General features: G+C 39.6%; 1 protein-coding gene across 1 annotated transcript in view; it reads right to left on the bottom strand.

The window, feature by feature from the left end:
• Positions 1–13,742: 13,742 nt before the first annotated feature.
• The window catches only part of LOC135708526 (uncharacterized), a 30,630-nt gene continuing 24,147 nt past the window's right edge, over positions 13,743–20,225 (bottom strand). The window contains exon 9 of the mRNA XM_065230634.1: positions 13,743–13,870. Within this exon, the coding sequence (XP_065086706.1) occupies positions 13,743–13,870 (128 nt within the window). The remainder of the gene's footprint in view (positions 13,871–20,225) is intronic.

Below are 20,225 nucleotides of genomic sequence, written 5' to 3'. Positions count from 1 at the left end.
ATTTCCCACGCCAGTTTGAAAAACCCCGTTTCGAGATAAACGCGTTTAGAGATAAAAAATACTCTCTCAGCGCGCCGGTACATGTTTTAGGAAATCGCTTCGTAAAGCGGTAAGGAATATTCTGGCGGACTTGGAGTCTTTTCTAAATTAAAGTATGCATCCCAAGGAACATTTTAAGCAAAAAAAAATGGATTTTTTTTTTGAAAAATCAAAGTGTACTACCCCCTTAAACGCCAAAATATTGCATCAAGTATGATGCCGTTAAGAGGTTTAAAATAGTAAAAGAAAATTTCAATTCATCCATCAATTGAAATTGCTTTGGCAAAATGTTGGCAAATTTTGAATACTTAAAAATGCTACTAGGAAAACTGAACCATTAGGTTGTTTATACTAGTCGAATTTGAACTATTGAAATTCAGAAATGTCGAAAACATATGGCCAAGTTGACTCAATTTCTGCACCCAAGAGGAGCGGAGTGCCAGAAACGCTGGACAGCATCATAAACGTCTTCGACAGTGATCTTTTGGGAATAGGATGCACTTTGGATACACGTTTCTTCGTATTCTCAAGTGAATACCCAACCAAAATACGTGTCTCGCAACTCTAGAGGATGTTTTTTTCAGCCAGTACTGGCCGAACTTGAGTAGCTGGGAAAACAGACCGTTGTCAATCAGCAAATCGATTTTTTGAGGAGTATTGAAGTGGGGATCTGCTAGCTGGAATCCGATCACATCGATCTTGGTGTTCGGAATTGCACCAGTTACTGAAGGAGTAACAATGCACTCCACCGCTACTCGATAGTCACTGCAACGCGAATAGATTTTCACGGCGGTTTTCTCCAGACTATTGGTGGTTCGGTTATTCACAGAAATCTTCACATTTGCCGGTGAAATACTCGCTACGATAGTATCGGCCATGTTATTCGTGATGATATTCACTTGGGACCAACCATGAAGGAGGATTCGACAAAGATGAGGCTTACCTTGGCGATCGAAAATGTTTACCACTGCTGTTCTTCTTTGTCGGTGCGGCTTTAATTGAGCAGGTTTGATGTAACGGAACTTGTTGAAGCACTGGATGGGCCAGCTTGGGCTTTGGAATCGGCCGGCTTGGGAGTAGAAACCGACGAGCCAGGCGATGCATCTTTCTTCTGGTCTAGTTTCAACCTGGCATCATCATGGAGTTGAGTATGGTGACGTCGACGACATTTCAAACACTTTTTGTCTGATGGACAATTGAAGCACATACCCAAGGAACGTGCTTTCTCCAAACTTTGTGACACACTAAAACTTTTCAGGAACTCGCACTGGAAATTCTTATGAGATTCACCGCGAAAATCATACTCTTCACTTGAAGCACCCACTGTTGGTTGGAACGGCTAAGATTTTCGGGTTGAGCTTCGGCTGTACTGTAGCATTCACGTTCGGTTGCTGCACACACGAGGGTGTGAAGATTGATTGGATGCTTCACAGTTCTTCAGTATGCCACACTGCTACTTCATGAATGCTATCCTAGCGTCGTACTTAGGCAGCTTTCCTCGCACGATGATCGCTTCCCACTGCTTCCTAGTGGCCGTATCCAATGCTGATGCTAGCAAGTGGATGACGATAAACTCCGACATACAAAACAATCTTGCTCCAAGTAGAAAAGACCTTCGATATGCCGGATGCATTCATCAACCAGCTGACGTAGCCCACGGTAGGATTCTTTGGTCATTTTGTTCAACAACAGCAGACCACGAATGTGGGTGTTGACGATGACTCGAGGATCTTCGAAACGCTCTGTGAGAATCATCCATGCGTGCTCATAGTTGTTCTCGTTCATGGTCTTTGCGTCAAGAATTCCTACTGCTGTACCAACGAGAGCTTTATCTAAATGGTACAGCTTGATGGCGTTCGTATCGTTCGACTTGTCCATATGATGTCAATGAACATCGCTTTAAACTTCTGCCAATGTTCATACCGACCGTTCACCTTTTCCACTGCTTTGGTACGCTGCACAATGGGTAAAAATGGACGAACAAAATACATTTAATTTTGTAGCATTTCTGAAACTTGCCGAATCAAGCATATCTGTAGGCAAACTACTTGTGGAATGGAATGGTACACTGAGGCAAATAGACTTAAGAATTTCATAAGGCTCAACTTATGAACGACACATATGAATTTCATAACCGTGAATTAAGAATGATTTTCATCTATCATAAGTTAGCTTTTATACGCCTTTAACCATATGTTTGTTTTGAGACGTGTTTTAAGACGAGGGGTTTACACACGGGCCTTGTAATCTTGACGTCCATGGTTCAGTTCCAGCCTGCTCCGTTTTATAGTTTTTTTTTTGTCAACATTATTATTCATAAGGCAAATCAATGAAATTCATACCGATTTCATGTGGCTAAAATTCATAAGTGGATCTTATGGAGTTCTTACGTCCATTTGCCTCAGTGTAATGGCTTCGTCCTGGGGAGAATACAGGAAGTAAATTTATTTGACATTTTTATCCTTAAGGGAAAAAAAATAGGAAGAAAAAACAAACATCTCAAACTTCCTGTATTTTCCCAGGATGAAACCATTTCCATTCGATTCCGCAAGTTGTTTGCCTACAGAAATTATATGAACTATATTTTTCTTTCAGCGAATTTCAGTGGTACACAATTAAATGTATATGTCCGTCCATTTTTCCCCATTGTGCGCTGCCGTTTCAGAACACTAATCTTCTTATCCATCTTTACTTCTTTGTCAGTTGTTGGACGCCTCTATGTCCTTGAATCCGAGGAATTCTTCTTATTCTTCTGCACTATTCACCTCAGTGATTAGCTGCTTCGCAGGTGACTTCCTCGGGGTAACACTTCGATGGGACGAGGCCAAAGCTAGAGGGTAAGGATCCCTCGCTGGGTGTTTTAACTTTTGTGGACACTCCGTCTTTTTGAAGCTGAGACACGTTACGAAAACTTCTATTTTAAAAAAGTCATTTACCTAGCTACCACCATTTTGTCAAATTTTGAGATTTTTCAAAGGTTCTAGTTCATTTCATTCTCTGAACTATACTCTTCAAGAAACTGAGCCGATTTTCTTTCTAGATGACGATTTGCGACCTCTAGGCAGCTCGCAGTTTTGGGAAGTACCCGCCGGCCAGCCGCCATATTGGACGCCATTTTAGATTTTTGGACTTGAAAAAATTCCCAGTTGTAGAGCAAGAATGAACAAATATTTGACAAAAAAACTCAGGTCTCTAACTCTTACCAGTTCCCTGGAAAAAAATCCAAAGTTTAGGTCAATTGAACCGGAAATCCCCCTTAAGCAAGCTTTTTGAATCAAATGTTATTATTGATGCATGGTGAGTGGAATCTGAACTAAGAGGCCAATCATGCGATAGGTATTGTTCATCTGAATAACTTCACTGAATTCAGAAACCTGCTTTCTGGCCATGCTGTCAAGTTTAAACATGGAATTTGATGCAAATTGCACACTGAGCTTGACTATCCAGTATCCAATTTCTAGCCGAGATGGCAAGCTAAATACATTGAAAACTAATATTACTCAGAAAATGAGCCTCTTTTACTGATTCGTGCTGATTTTTTTTTACTCAATAACCTACGCATTCAGAAAAAATTTCATACGGATGAGAAAAAGTGACTCACAACTGAGTAAAAGTTATTCACTCTGTGAGTTAGTTTCGATTTCAGTGTGAAACGCAACGAACTGTTCATCACTCGGCAGCAAAACGAGGACTGCAGTCAAATTTTCTACGTTTCGCTAACTTAAGCATTTGAATTATCATTCTACCCAAGTAAAATTTCTGGTTTTATGAAGGTTCTGTAGACCATGATTTAGAATTGTAGAATGCTATAAAACCTTGATAAAACTTGTAGTGTTGCTTGGGTATGCACCTCTTTTTTATCTATATTTAGCTGATGTAGATGAATGAACAGAAAAAGTGTCACGATGCCCACGCTGCAGCGAACAACTTCGAGGTCGACCCGTCCAACGTGCAATGCTGAATGATTATGCGGCTTCGGCTTGTGTTGATAGGGACGAACTTTCTGATGGCTGTGTTAGGGGTGAGCACCTTGCGGTCGAAGAAAATCCTGGGTCTCCTGTTCAAAAGTTCTAAACTGTAGACGAAGTAGTTTGACTCCACCATAAAAAAAAACTACAATGGACACCCTTATGGGGTTGTACGCAATGGCGACGAACGACTACGTGGTCTTATATAATAAATCTTATTTGTTAACTGTAGCATGAGCTTGTGTTTTGTGTAGGAATAGGAATTTGAGCGGGGTTCTCTCTGTTTATACTCTTTAGTATGACGCGCTTGACATAGATGGCCCACAGAAACTCGCGAAGAGCTACTGATTCCGATCAATAGCGGTGCGGCTTCTTCCTCCTTCTATGGATACTCATGTGGGCTGCAGCTCGCTGCTTGCAGGCAGCCTTTCGTTGTGCACTGGAGAACAATGTTCAACGCTACGTGCCGAAAGTAATGCTGCTGCTGTTGCTGATGCAGACGACCGGATATCACCACACACATTCGAACTGAATCCGATCAGCGGTTGAGGTCAGCCTTGATCGCTAGCTGCTTGCGGGGAGCCTTTCGTTGTATACCGGAGAATACCACCACTCACCACGCGGTGATTGAATAAACACCGTTTGGTGAGACCTGATGGAATTCAACTTTGAAATCTGTGTTAAGGGAATCGCTTTTCAAAGGCAATTGGTGATAATTTTAATTATCATAGCAACAATTGCACATTCGTGCATTTTTCAAAAGTGACATTTTAAAACATAGTATTAAGACCTAGGGGAAGGACAGCTCCAAGTATCCGCATAAATACCGATGGTGGAAATATTAAATATTTTAATATGTGTGATATTTGCGAATATTACACCCAACCGGTGGATGTAAGATTCGCTTACAATTATGTGGGATTCATCATCAGAGGATGTAAGTGGAGACCACATGAACCGAGGATGCGATATACCTAGCTGCGGTCCAATGCAAGAAAATTGGAGACCGAAAAATGTAGAGTGTATTAGTGAGGTAAATTAATAATGTCGAAAAAAAATAGGAAAAAGGTTGCCGACTGGACTCGAACAACGAACGTTGCGGTTATCAGACCTGTGCTTTCTCCACTGCTCTCTCTTGTTTGCTTTTAGGGTAGCCTAAAAGCAAACAAGAAGCGCTCATTTCCTCTCACACTCGACTTCGCATGCTTTTTCTGCTGGAGAGATTCGAGGCAAGTATGTGCGTCGTTCTACCATGTTATACATAAAAATCAAGGCAAATGCTTGCTTGTGTAGGTGAAAGCACAGACAGAACACGAAATAAAAAAGGCAAAAAACCATTACATCGCCTGCAAGGTCAACTTCTAACATTCACTGCGATGTTCATATACAGATGATGATAGGAAATGGAACTAACATTCATTGTAATAGATTTTTGGTTTGCGTGTATACTTAGTCTGACAGTTGTTTTTTTTTTTTAATTATGTTTGGTTTTAAGTGTACATTTGACATTCGTTTAATCAAAAATGGATTTCACACGAGAAGCAAGTCATTCTTTCATGATCTTGCTGGCCACCGCCACCAAAATCCGCTCCTTGTTCTCATAAATTCGGCTGATCTCAGTGCACATAATCGACCGCACTTCCGTTCCCAGCAAATAGTCATTGATTTCCACGAATTCTTCATCGTCTGCGAACCAATGTGCTGTCCTCCGATAGAACGGGAATCGACTGACTACGCTGGCCCTGTTAACGGAGTCCCAGAGTGATGGTTCCGTGGTCGTATTTCACTCGATTCGCCATGAGCCTGCAACTTGGAGAGATTTGCTGCTGAGGGAACGTCGTTTTTATCATGAAAAGTCGAAGTCGAAATCGATCAGAGCTATCGAAAACGAATATCTAGGCAAAATTTATGAAAAACAGCTGCAGTAAACATAAACAACAACGGTGAAACGTCATTAAGTGTATGCGTTAAAGTTACACTGTTTTTTTTTTTACTTTGAAGCTTTCCGCTTGACAGTTAATATCATTAATTTTTATACTAAAAATTATAACAACTACCAATTTCAGCAAATATTACACCAAATATTACTTCACATCAATTACTTCACCTAGATTAATGCGTAGGAATATTTCTGATCGATTGGCGATAAAATTATTGAAATTGGTCCAGGGGTCCGATCAAAATCTTTAATAATTTTGTTACATGTTCCATTTTCTGTTTTCACAAAGTGTACCCCCATATAGAAATTACAGACGTAGTCCTACGTCAAAAGGTGACTACGACTGCTGACAATGTGAAGCTACTGCAGTATATTATTGCTTCTACTATCGCCGGTGGGAATTTCAGGCCAAGTCCTTCCTGTTTTCAAGATTGTAGCATTGCCTGAGTAGCATGATGATAAGGCAGAGAATCTTCCACATAACGGTTGGGTACTTGGTTTCGGCAAACGCCTGCTAGAACGACGCACGGTTCATAACTTTATTCTCCTGCTCCAGCTTCTGTCATCAGTCACACTTCTCCTTCTCACGAAGGGGCTGAACTTTGAGTGTCACTTCCTTGAAACAGATGGCTTAAACGGATGTTTAATATTGAAATTTTACTTGATATTTATGTTCACAAATTTATTCGTTTTTCATCTGCGAGAACTTGAAATTATAAACAAACCAATCTCAAAAGTCATAACTGCAGGGTTTTCTTAACTCATGTGATACTGAGATTGAGACTGATACCTTGATTGCCATACTTTGACACGTGCGGCACAACGCTTGACCCAGCTTTCGGCACAGTTAAAGAATTCGGCACAGATTGAGATGTGCAGAGTTTTTTTTTCAATCTGTTTATTTGTAAGGCTCATATGTCTAAAAAGACTCAACGGAGCCAAGTATCATAAAAAAACAATTCAAATATTTTTGTCTCGTTCATTTTGCTGCGCTAGGTACAAAGCATCCACTTTCTGCTTGTAATCCTCGATCAAAGCACGTTTCTGCTGTTCATCTTCAATCAACTCAAACGAAGGGATCTTGTATGGTCGCTGCGTGTAGGGACAAATGTAACTCACGGTGGTCAGGCTGCAATCACTATCACTATACTTTTTTCGTATGGTTGCTTGTTGTTTCCGATTCAACGGACCTTTGTCGCTTGTTCATCACTGCTCTATTGTTTATGTGTAGATCTGATTCAGTTGCCGGTTTAGGAAGAGAAGGCCACTGCTTATCTTTAGCTGCGTCCGCAAGCTTGCTATTGCCGTTGGTCTTCATGTTGTTGTTGATGTTACTGTTGCTGTGATTTTTATCGCTGCTGGTGTTATTTTTCCTCATCTCCGATTGTAAATTCTGTATTTTTGCTGCTGCTACCGCTGTTTCCACTTCGGAGCAACGTTGTTTCGGGTGAGATTTTCGGTCACAGTTACGGCAAGTTTTGACTTGGTTTTTATATGACACCAAAGTCACTTCGTCGTCCACAGTAATGTAAGAGTGAATCAGATGATTAAGCTTCATCCTTACGACGCGAACTCCATTAATGAAGCCTGGAAAGTAGCTTTTCCAAACTTCACTTCTGATTGCAATTATCTCTCCATACTGGCGCATATGGTTAACGATAACCACATTATCCATATCCGACGGGAGATCGTGAATCCGTACGTCAACAGCACTGCTCTCGACGTAGATGGGTAATGGAAACTTTTTCCCCTCACTTTCAATACAATGCTTCAAATGACGGGCTGAAGCAATGTTGTCGGCCGCGTCCTTGTCTCGCATACCCAGGTACACAACGTTCTTTACGTTGTGAGGCTGGATACTTGTCACAAGCGACATATCGAGCTGCAGCTCATTGTCCAAGAATGTTTTTATGACCGAAATACACGGTCGCTTGGGAAGAATCGATGTGTCTAATACGACACAGTTTTCTCGTAACACTTTCGTAGTAAAGTAAAAAGCACACGCTCGCACGCCGCACAAAAGAATCTCGAATAAAGTGTCTGGTGATAAAGCGACTGATCGGTTCGAGAGATGGATAGCAACTGATGTGCAGAGGCTCATGGCCATTTTTTCAATAGCTGTATCTTTGTTCGATGGCCATTTTTAAAGTTGCATTTTGCGTATTTCCCAAACATTTCGGCCATACATTCTAAATGGAAAAAGAAATTCAAGCCGAGTTTGTTGCATCATAGAGATTCAATCACAACGTGCAGCTCACGGGCCACACTTTAGCCATTACTGGATTTATTTGGAAGAAGGCCGATCAAATCAGCATCAGCTGCCCCTTTCACGTTCACTGGTCTGAATCAGAATCACTCATCTTTATCGTCCGAATCAGAATCGCTCATCTTTATTTATTATCGACTGATCTTGATTAGAGCTTGACAGTCATGTTTCACGATCGGAATGTATGGTCTTCAACATGGACGTCCATATGCAGTTACTCAAGAAGCTGAATTTTATGTAGGCAAAAAAATAATGCAACTCATTGCAAAACTCGATTTTTTCAGCACTAAAAATGCCTCTAGAAAACTTAAACCAATAGGTCCAGTGATGTCAAAAAATCGCTTCTAGCGATCAATGAATACGCACACACCTGCTACAAGATTTTTTAGCATCATCATAAGCTAATTTAACACAGAGAGCATTTCGAACAGTGAGTTACCAAGATCTCAAGAGAGCAAGACGATAACAACATCATTGCTGTATGCACTCACGATACATTACTTATACTACGCAAGGCTTGTTGTGAGTGCACGCTACAAACTAAAGATCTCAATGTGTACAGCTGAGTACAAGAAGTTGTTCGGATTATGTACAACTGATGAACAACCGTGATCAGATCATGATCATTGCCATAATGATCGTGATTTTTTTTTGCTTTTTTCAGTCTGTGAATTAGACGCATGCATTTGCGTGGACGGCATTGGTCCTTTCGGTGAAGTGAAAAAGAAAGGAACAGTTCACCGTGTTGACAGAACTATCCGATGAACTACCGAGCCAAATGTGCGCTATTTACAGGTGAGGTGCAAGGAAACTAGTCGACTCTTTCATTCTCATCGCGTTACGTCACGTCTGTTGCTGAATTCGAAAGCGAGAGAACGAAAGAGTCGACTTGTTTGCATCCTCCTCACCTATAGAAACCGCACATCGCCCCGTTTCAGCCTTCATGTTAAAAGTTAGGGTAGGATGGTTCAAAACGCACCCCTGGGATAAAATGACCCTGCGCTGTTTTTCATAGCTTTCCGATTGTCAATTCGTGAATTTAACAATCAGCATTGCTAGTTCAGTGCATGAACTAACATTCTGGTACATGATATTTCCAGAATTAGTAATGGGAAAGCAACGAAAACCCGCACGGCTCCATTTCACCCCAAGGGTGCATTATGGACTGTTCTCCCCTACCGATTGTCACCCCAGTGATGCCACATATAAAGATTTATCTGTAATCATACAGATTTTTTACAATAATTTGATACAGATATCTGTATATACAGATTACAGATTTTTGAAAAATATGCAGATTTTTCAGAGTTCTCAAATAAAGGGAATGTGTTTCACATTATTTTTTATATTTATTAATTACGATAAATAATCATTTTTTTCCTTGTAAGCAACTTGAATTCAATCTGAGCATCGAACCCAAATCGTGTTTTTCACTAAAAAAAATATTATTATTTTAGCTTCCAATGAACTTGGAATCTTTCGAATGGACTTCTGATGTTCAGATGTTCTGATTTCTAGTTGGAAGGGATATTAGTTTCATTTTAAATTTGTTCAATTAACCATATGATTTAAAATTAGCAAAAATTTAATTAAATATATGTTATGTCAAATCGATAAACAAGCCATTTTAGAAAACCAACAAAATTGTTGATTACAGTTTGTGAGTCGAAGAGTCAACTGGAGTTCTGGGTTATTTACAATGTCCAGATAAAGGTTTTCGTAATCTCAGACATAAAAATAATAATTCTAGGGAATTGTGATAGTTACTTCATTAAGGAAATCTTCAGCCGGAAACAGATTTGTCTCTCATAACTGGTACTTAATGTTTTGTATTTTCAGACTGTATAAGAGATACAAAACACTTAAAGATTGTAGGATTTCAAGATTTTTTAAATAAACAAATTTTTTAGAAAGCAAACTTTAGTCATTTTTCATTATTCTTAACTTAAAACAAACTCCTTCTGAAGTATGATTTTTCTCAATAGAGATTTACGTAAATCCGCACTGAGACCATAATATGGAAATTATACAGATTTATTTACAGATTTTTGTCAGCCAGATATAGGTTAAAATGATGTTTTGCGATGAAAATACAGATCTAAATTAGAGAAAATGTGGCATCACTGGGTCAGCCCCTATCTGCTGATGCTTGCTTATAGCGAATTTGTTTATTATACCATTCCAACCTGTATTGGGTATCAAATTAGGGTTGGCTTGTTTTCTAGCAAACGTCAGTTTGATCGTATGTTCTGGCACTGGTCAATTTTCGCGCTGACAAAAAGTTCGGGTTTGCACTGGGTTGGAACTGGTACCAACCTGGGAAAAAACAAATTCGCTATTGCTCTTTAACCCCAAACTGCCAAAGAATGCTACTCACAGAGAGACACTTACTCTCGTCTCGTGAAATAAGCACATGTTGCGATTTGTGGTTATAATGAGCGAAAAGGGTACTCACTTCTCCGAGCTTGACTCAGCCTAACAATGTATTTGTTGGCTGTGAGTTGCCTACGCAATAACGTATTTTCAAGGTAGAAGAGGACTAATCGTTGGTCGTAGTTTGTACAGATCACGATCTGTACAGTTTACGAAAAACTGGAAATCAGATCATGCTCGCTTGATTTCCATCACTGAATAGGTTACTATAGTAGACCAATTTGAATTACCTATCCAAACATAAATGGTTATTCAGAAATTTTACCTCAACTTCTGCGAACCTGGGCAGGGCCACCCACGACCCACCAGATGGATCGCAACCCATAGATTGAGAAACGCTGCACAAAACATTCAAAACATATCGAAACTAATAGCTCGCCAACGCAATCAAACACCACCAATGCAGGCGGGGGAAAATTTAATTTTTCTGTGTTTACTGATATTCTTTTACTTACTAACAAAAGACAACCAAATGAGGGCTTAGTGCACACAACCGTTCACAACCAATACTAGTGAACCATCCAGTCATTCCAGTAAAATGTCGATAATTTTTTATCCTTTCAATCCCTGATATGCTTCCACCTCCTTTTTTGCATCCGTAACGATCAGAACAAAAACAATGCAATGCATTTCATTTGCAACCGTCGTTCACTGTACCACCGTCTGGTGTCCATTAAATATGCAGATAACCATGTTTTTCGTCCTCTTTGATATGCCGAGGGGAAAACTACAGCTACAGGGGAATGCCAAAGCACGTGTGCACACATGCAACTGCTCTTTTGCGGATTCGCGCTACCCGGATCCACAATGTTCTGCACATTCATTGTGAGGATGTTTACGGTTGGACGGTCGCCGAAACGCGCACAGCAGCACAGCAGCGTTCTACATATGTGTTTGGTAAAAATTGGCCTCATACAGAGGCCTGCATACGAAACTGTTCGTACCACCCCGGAAGAGCAAATCCTTCATCAACTCTGTGGATAGATGAATGTTTATCTTGAGGAAAATGGTGGAATAAAATTGCAATTGTTTGCGCGATTTTTTTTTTTATATTTTTTGTGATGTTTGACTAACATTTCGTGGATTACAAACAATGGTTCATATTGTCTTCCGATGCACAAAATCCTTTTCTAGCTGATCTTGATGAATGGAAACAATACAAAGCACTAACCATTCAGATCCAAATACGGTATACATAGCTACCATCTAGTTGAAGACTAAAAGTGCAACTGCGAACGGGTGAAATTGCAGTTTCCTGTCCCGCTTCTATCCCTGATGATTTGAAAAAGTTCCCTTCCATTGAGATCAACACGATACCCCGAAAGCTATAGCATTCGCGTAGTTTACCACGAAAAAAAAGTAGGATCAACTTTGGTGCACCATCATCATGCTTCTGCCACGGTTTATTGGAGACTATATGAAGTGCGTGAATCTGATCTTTCCCAAATGACGTACGAGAACTTCCGGAGCGGCAAACGATGTGGATGGTGTTCTATTCTGCTGTTACCATGCGCCACTCAGTCAAAAGTTGCTCGCTTGTTTGATCGATTGATTAAATTTACCATTTCGACGTCGTCGTCGTCGTCGTCATTGCCGGGTGTCTGTCTGTCAACAGCTCCCGCGGCTATCGGGAGGGCCCTTTTTTCAATCTACAGCTTCCATTTCCGGAAAGGATGGAACCGTTTGCTGATACTGATGTATAAGGGGAAATGACCCGATAAGAGAGAGTGCGGTAAAGGTCATGGGGAAGCGACTGTCATCATTCAAGCTGGATACAGCACGAAGCCTTGTCAATAAAGGTCAGCCGAGTTTAAATGTTTGATGTTAGTTGACGATGGCCAAATTTGATTGGGTGGAATTTGCTTTTACGCTACAGTTGAATGAGAACGAATTGAGTGCTTTCAATTACTAAGTCAGTGTGGATGGTTGCGATCATATCGAATTGAGTATCGAACTTCGGTTGAATCATATAAGTCACCGAAAACCTGGAAACGAAATACTTGTATTCGTCAAAAAGTAATGAACTGATGTTGTCATCAGCTAAAAACACATCTAATGCTAAATGGTTGAGTAAAGATAAAAAACCCGTCAATGACTAATCAGCATCCATCCAGTTTTCAAACTACCTCAACGGATTTCTTTGACCGATACATACCATCGCCCAATGACTTTTTCTGAAGTAGAAAAAAATTAATTATCAAATACGAACAAATGAACCCTCCACAACCAGAAAAACAAACTCTTCTGTCACATAGGATCGTATTTCGGACCCTTGGCTTTGCGTGACCCTCATTCAAGCGTTTTCGAACGGTCCTTATGGTGATGATGCTTTTAATGTTCGTCATTTCCAACACCCGGTTTTTTGCACGGATCAATATCCGTGGTGGCAAAGGTTGATGGGCAGCCGGTGAAAGTTTTGCCTTTTTTAAATGCCTCAATTGCTACTCGAGCACGTTTCACCGTTTAAACGGATGTTGTAATCAAGCAATGTGTGTTTGGAATGGTTAAATGGAAATTAGAATAAATTTGAAAAGGTTCACGATTCCAGCTGTAACATCAACGGTTTTCAAAAATGTCCGCCCTAAATATTTCACTATCATGGAGACGCTTGGTAGTCTTTGTAGTTAAGAACAAATCATAAAATGCAATTTACTCCAATAATATCGAACGTTTAGCATACCAAGTGAACCTAAATGCACTTCATAGCACTTCTTACGAGCACACAAGGGCCAAATTCAATCACCATTCAAATTCGCGAACACACCCACCTTTAACGCCCCATGCATCACCGGGCAAAATTTAAACCTTCCATCATAACATATGCTCTTACCTTGCTTGCATTATTCAAGGCTTCCGAATCTGTTATTCATGTAAATTATAGAACGAACGAGATCCTGCACCCGACAGAAAACTGATTACACTTTGGTCCTGGTGTAAGAACGAACGGAGTGGATCTCATTCTCATCGAGAGCAAATTCAACTCGTTCCAAAGAAAAACGGCACTGAACTGAAAATTTCTGGAAAGCATAAAAGATATCAAACCGGTCTCGAAAGAGGATGACGGAACGGAGCGGAAGGAAGGAAACTGCGCTACTAACTACGGAATGGCAAACGAATCCGCACTACTCCGCACGGAAGCAACGGCGATGACGACGACGAAGACGTCTATAGGTTTGCTAGCATACCGGCGAAAAGGATGCAACTCGACGCGAATATGGTTACGGTCTGAAAGTGAAAGATTAATTTAATATCACTTCTGCTTTTCGCTTCGGCGTTTAACGATTGTAATTTTTTTTTTTTTTTTTAGAAAACAGATTTGATATAAGAACTAGCTGTCTGTCTAGTGTTTGATGGAAGTTGCACGTGATATCGTCAATGACTGATGACAGATAACTACTAATTTTAAAAACAGTGCAATAATGATGATGATGATAATGATGATAGACTACCACCTATCGTAACAAGGCGCCTGCAGATAGCTATGGACTATGCTTACCACATGACTTGATCATGATTTGTTTTCTGGTGGCACTCATCATACTCCTGTGTGAAGGGTCAAAAGCGGTGGGCGGACCCGTAAGCATAGACACTTACGCAAACGGGTGTGATAGAGTATCTCCTTCCAGAAGTTAGTTCATACTTCCAGAAATCAAATCAAGCCATCGTGGGGAGAAGGAGAAATGCTAGCCACAGGGAGTTGGAAATCCCACTCTCCCCAAATCGCTTCAATTGGGTGTCCTCCCGGTCCCCGATAATTGATAATTTTGGTTGAGCAAGAAGCACCAACAGCGGCGCCGGTGGTGTAGTGGTAAACGTGATTGCCTCTCGCCCCAAAAGGCCTGGGTCTAGATTTTCTGAGGCATAAAATCTCTGATCACGCCTTCCTTCGGATGGCAAGTAAAGCAGAGTCAGAGAATTAAAGCCTATTTTTAAGCTATCTTTTGGTTTCTAAAGGATTGTGGGCAAATAAACAATTATTCAATTTAAGATACTCGTAACATGTAAAAATGATAAAAATATTGAAATAAAAAAAAATCTCAACTTTCATTTTTGAGGTTTTGGCCAGCCAAGAATTACTGTCCGTCGGACGGTGCCAGTACATGAGGCTTAAGAAGTTTCCTTTTGGGCCCTTGCGGAACCGGATCTGGGTATCCGGATGTAGCCTGATCCACCTGTTGGTCCATGGCATGAGTCTATTTTTTTCTGGATTAAAATAATAAATTTTGAATCGTCGGACATGAGGTTTTGGAAGTATTCTTTCTGGAGCCCTGCCGAATCAGTTTCGGGTATCCAAATGAGGCCAGATCCGCCATTAAGTCCATGACATGATGTTTATTTACTTCTGGATGAAGAAAAATAAATGTTGTGCCGTCGGAAGGTACCAGTACATAAGGTTTTGGAAGTTTCCTATTTGCGGCCCTGCCATAATCGGGTATCCAGATGTAGCCATATCAATACAGCAAAAAAATCTGAATTTTACTTATGATGTGAACATTGGTGCGTGTGAACTAAATTTTGATTTCACGCAAACCAGCAAATTGCAAGCAATGTTGCTTACAAAGATGGACGGTTGCATACTATATTTGCAACATTCCATGAAATGTCACGATGTTAAATTTCTACTGGCATTATCCAATGTTATAACGTATCCGGCACTTATTACTGACGATATTCCTTCAGCGTATCAGAGAAAACATGTCAGAAGGGTCTAACTCGAAACGTAAACAATGACATGGATTGGCGATTTCTTACGAATGACAACATACTCACTCAAACTAACTAAATCATCTGACAGAAAAATGTTTGTTCTATGAGCTGGTGCAGTCATATCATAGAGGTAACTCTAAGACTAGTAGGTCCCGAAAAAGCGTGCTCAACTTTTTGGCTCAGCTCTGGTACTATCTTCGGTCCCAAGCTAATCGATTCACCCCTCGAAACATAGGAAAATCCACTAACCCCTCATTTTATCGGTCTAACTTTCATAGCGAATCAAAACAAACATTGTGTAGTACTAGAATTTGGCTAGAATGGGATACGTTAATCGATTTGCTTGGGACCAATAGCAACATGTGTCAGAACTTTACATGATATATAATGTAAACGTAAACGATATGTGAAGATCCATTAAAGTGCATCATATTGAACAGAAACTTACACTACTTTTTCGAACTGTGTGTATTTAAAACTACTCATTAATTTTACACGTGACGCAATCCATCTTTAACGTAATGGATGAGACGTAAACACCCGAGCTCCGAGATTGAAAAGTTCATTACTCTACGAAAAGTACGTTTAATTGAGTTAGCTTACGGCTAAAAATCACAGTGATGAAGATATAAATAAACAATTACGTTGATTGAGCTGAATTTCTCGTCTGTTTTGACTAAATTTAATGTCAAAATTATCGTTCGTCTCAGAGCACCAAAATTTACATTAATTTTTTAAGTGTGTACTTGTCTGTCAATTTTCACTATTATTCATCACAACACAACATAGGGCCGCGTCCTGGCCGAAACAATTACTATAATTAAAAAGTACAGGTAGAAAAAAAAACATTTATATGAAGAAAAAAAACCTACTACTGAAACTGCATCCGTTGGAATAAACAGCTTCTATCCATCAATCCTTCCGGGCCTGTAACGGACAAGGTTAAGATTTAGGAAAGTTTATTAATTTTAGTTTGAAGTACAAAATCGACAAGAATCGAAGTGTGCTGTGGCCGCGATTAGACGCGTTTGTTTTCGGTCGCTGGAATTATCGCTTGTAATTCCGACGTTGGTCGCGAGTTGATTCAGCCGGTGAGGGGCTTATGCTGCGCCTTCCACATTGTGTACTAGTGAACTGAAGCTATTATGTCACGCAGTCCTTTTTTTCTGCTGCGATCCCTCTAATCAGAACAACTAAAAAGTGTTTCTTGTTTGTTGGAAATGTCCGCTTCTGTGTGAGGAAAGAAAGGCGAGAGTGCTGTTTTTAACGCTGGTTTAAGAAGTAGCCGTAGCATATGTATGGGAGCTCTTTGAAATCATCGTAATGTCATAGATTCCTCTGGTGAGATCTTTCCTTTATTTTTTTCTTAACTTTCATTCCATTATGATATGAAACATTAAATGCTGGATACAGGAGGATCCACCAGGGCACCCGATTGAAGCAGAATAGATGGGGAGAGTGGAAATGCCAACTCCCTGTCTTTAACATTTCGTCAATAGAGGGCGGGCTTATCTCCCCACTCATTGGGGCATCCTCATGTTGGATGGCTTGCTTCTTGTCCTTGATTCTCAATTTCGTGGATGCCCTTCATACAATGGCAGATTGAGTACAATTAGAGAACTTGATCAAGTTGAACAGTGAGGACAGCCAACAGTCTACTGACAGTTGTAGCAAGTGCAGCCTACTGGCTGCTCAGAAGGGAAAACCTAAGAGGAAGAGGAGACAATACGGGGCGAAAATGAAACACTTTTCTGTCAAACGTGGACCACCCAACAAACAATCGTCTATTGAAGATACGACTTCTTGACGATTTTATTCAACTGCATGCTTAGTAATACTTGCATTATATTTAATAATAACTTCTGTTCAGGCTATGTTCACACTAATTTGGAGAATTTATTCAACCACAGCACATTGAACTATTGGTGTTGTATAAGGTATGTCGAGAAGCTGGTTAATTCGACTTATATGAGTTGTAACAGAGCTTATTCGATAACAATTTTGATTACTCAGCGTTTATTAGTTAGACATCGTAATTAAAACAGTGATGCTCTCTCTGTATACGCTTGATTATCATGTGAAGTAACGTTTAATTAGACATTATTATACATTTATTAAACGATTATTCAACTGTGGAAAATTAACCCGAAAATAAAGATAGACGACGAAGGGACAGGGATGGGTGGTGTTAGATAAGGTATTCTTTAGTAGTGATTGTTTTCATTATTTCTGTCGTGGCACGTACCACACAGATATTTGAAAATGAACTACATACATGTCGTTGCATGGGATTCGAACCATGGACCTTCCGATCACCAGCCGCTTGCCTTGTCATCTGAGCTATACTAGAATTCATCATAAGGGCAGCTTAATAATCAATAAAAGCTTGCTTGAAAGCACTCCCTATCGCAACTCTAGCTCCTTAAAGGCCCTTTGGGAATGATTAATTCATTCATCGTTGTTTTACATGAGACCAATGTTACCTCTACACCTCTCCAATTCCAAGGAAAGGATGCTCGGTTATTATTTAAACTAGATCAATGCATTCATTGTCGTGAGTCATGTGATCGATGATTGCAATTTAAATTAATTAGGCGTAGAACACAAATTTAAAAAAGGTTAAACTTGGGATTGAACTCACGACCTTCTATTTGGAAAGCGGAAACGGTAACCACTACTATACTGATTTCGTCTTGTTGTTAGACTGAACCAGTGTTGTGCAATAATGAATCTAATGTGTCGTTTATCAGCAATTCCATAGAAAAAAGTTATAGTGGGTCTCAGAATTTCATGAAAATTGGTGTAGTTCTTCCTTATCAAAAAATATTAGACTCGTATTTTTTTATTGCGCCATTAGGGTGACCATTTCCGTGTTAGGGTGGTCCAAAAAATCATTTTTTTTTCATAAATGTCTTTTTTCAAAAATTTATAACTTCTGAATCTCTTGACCGATTTTTACGATTGACCCTTCAAATGAAATATGTTTTAATGTTGTTTTAAGAAAAATTATGAAACACTCAGAGATATTTGATTTTATAGGAAAAAAATATGTTACAAATACTTTTTCTTGATTTTCACTGCGAGGGTCTTCAACAACTTCTTGTTTTAGTATTTTTAATTGAAAGATCATTTAATTTTACATAACATTTCAAAAAATTAGCGATGTCGGAGAAGCAGTTTTGGAGATACAATTTTTTTTAAATAAAAAATTATTGTTCCGCTATATATGCACCACACGTGCATGGAAACGATGAAGACGCAAGGTAGTTCACAATGCGTCTCCATCGAGTCACAGCAGCTGTGACCAATGAAATCTATGAGTAACTTACAAGCTGGGTGCAACATTCAGTTCAACCTGCGGGCCGTCCATAAACCACGTAGACCAAGTTTTAAACATTGCAGATCCTACCTTTCCCTTCGTATACTCAAATTTTAAAGCGTTTCGTTTCAATACTCCTCCCATAGGGCCTTTTCCATGACAAGTTGCGAAAAAATGCCACACGGCAGCAATGCCAAAATTTTTTTTGCATGTTGCATCAGTACCTAAGAGTCCAAGCTGTACCTCATAGGTATATCACTAGTTCGTAGGCAATGACTTTTACATAAGCTCCAGCCCAATAGGCTTCGCAGTGTTAGTGACATTTGGAAATGTTTGGTGGTGTTTGTATTTATTCGCAATATTCATCTATTTACCTGAAACAGCTGTTTGAAGTGACGTCATTGCTTACGAACAGGTGATATACCTATGAGTTACAGCTTAGACTCGTAGGTATATCACTCACTCGTAGGTACGATATAATGCTTCACATAAAACAACGAATGTTATGAAAGAAATGATCAGTTAGAAATCAAAGTTTCCTACTAGAACAGTTGAATTGAAGAATATCTAAAAATGAAACGTAAGTGTTCAATGTGTGATGTTTGGATGTTGAGTTCATGTGCCAGAAAAATCACCAATAAATTGTACGATTATGCAGTGGAAAAAAAGATTAAAATAGATGAGAGTAGCTCCTTCATTTGTCAACGATGCTACCACAAACTATATGAACCCAATGATGCCGTGACCGAAGAAGCCGTTGCAGGACCATCCAGAATCGCTGCTGCAGGTACGTTATTTGAAAATTCATGTGATTCTTCTTTAAATTTCAATTCTTTTCTTCTAACTACTAACTTAAACTCTTCTTTTTTGCAATCATTTTTCAGAGTCCATCGAAGCAACCAGCATTGAATCAATTTCCGTTGCGGGACCGTCCAGAATGGTTCCTTTTCCCTGCCAAGGTAAATAATAAAAAATAAATCATTTGTATATTTTTTTTCTAATAATCAATCATTTTTTATATTTATTTTCAGAATCAGTGGAAACAACCAGTTCTGAATCGATCGTTACCACCTACAACGCACCTTTGTCGAACGAAAATGAATTCCTTATACAACTTAAGGATAAATATAAAGAAACAAGAGACAGCAATGAGCGATACAGGATTTTAACCACACTTCCCAAAAGTTGGTCTACATATAGAATTATGAAGGAGTTCAATGTTTCCCAACATATGGCCAACCAAGCAAAAGCACTGCAGCAAGAGAAAGGAATAATGTCGGTGCCTGTAAAGAGGTTAAGCAGAGCTTCTTTAGGAGAACCAACGATAATGCTTGTTCGTGATTTTTACAATAGTGACGATATAAGTCGTGTTTGTCCGGGGAAAAGAGATTATTTAATATCTAAAAATGATGAAGGCGAAATCTACGTACAAAGAAGATTAGTTTTGTGTAACTTGCAGGAGGCGTACTCCATCTTTAAAAATACATATCCTGATATTAAAATAGGATTTTCCATGTTCGCCAGTAACCGTCCGAAACACTGCATTTTGGCAGG

This window comes from Ochlerotatus camptorhynchus, unplaced genomic scaffold (genome assembly GCF_037179485.1).
Source record: "Ochlerotatus camptorhynchus isolate MF236.1 unplaced genomic scaffold, CSIRO-AGI_Acam_v1.1 ptg000330l, whole genome shotgun sequence".
NCBI classification, from domain to species: domain Eukaryota; kingdom Metazoa; phylum Arthropoda; class Insecta; order Diptera; family Culicidae; genus Ochlerotatus; species Ochlerotatus camptorhynchus.
Note: the sequence above shows the minus strand (reverse complement) of the source record. Positions and strands in the feature narration are given on the sequence as shown.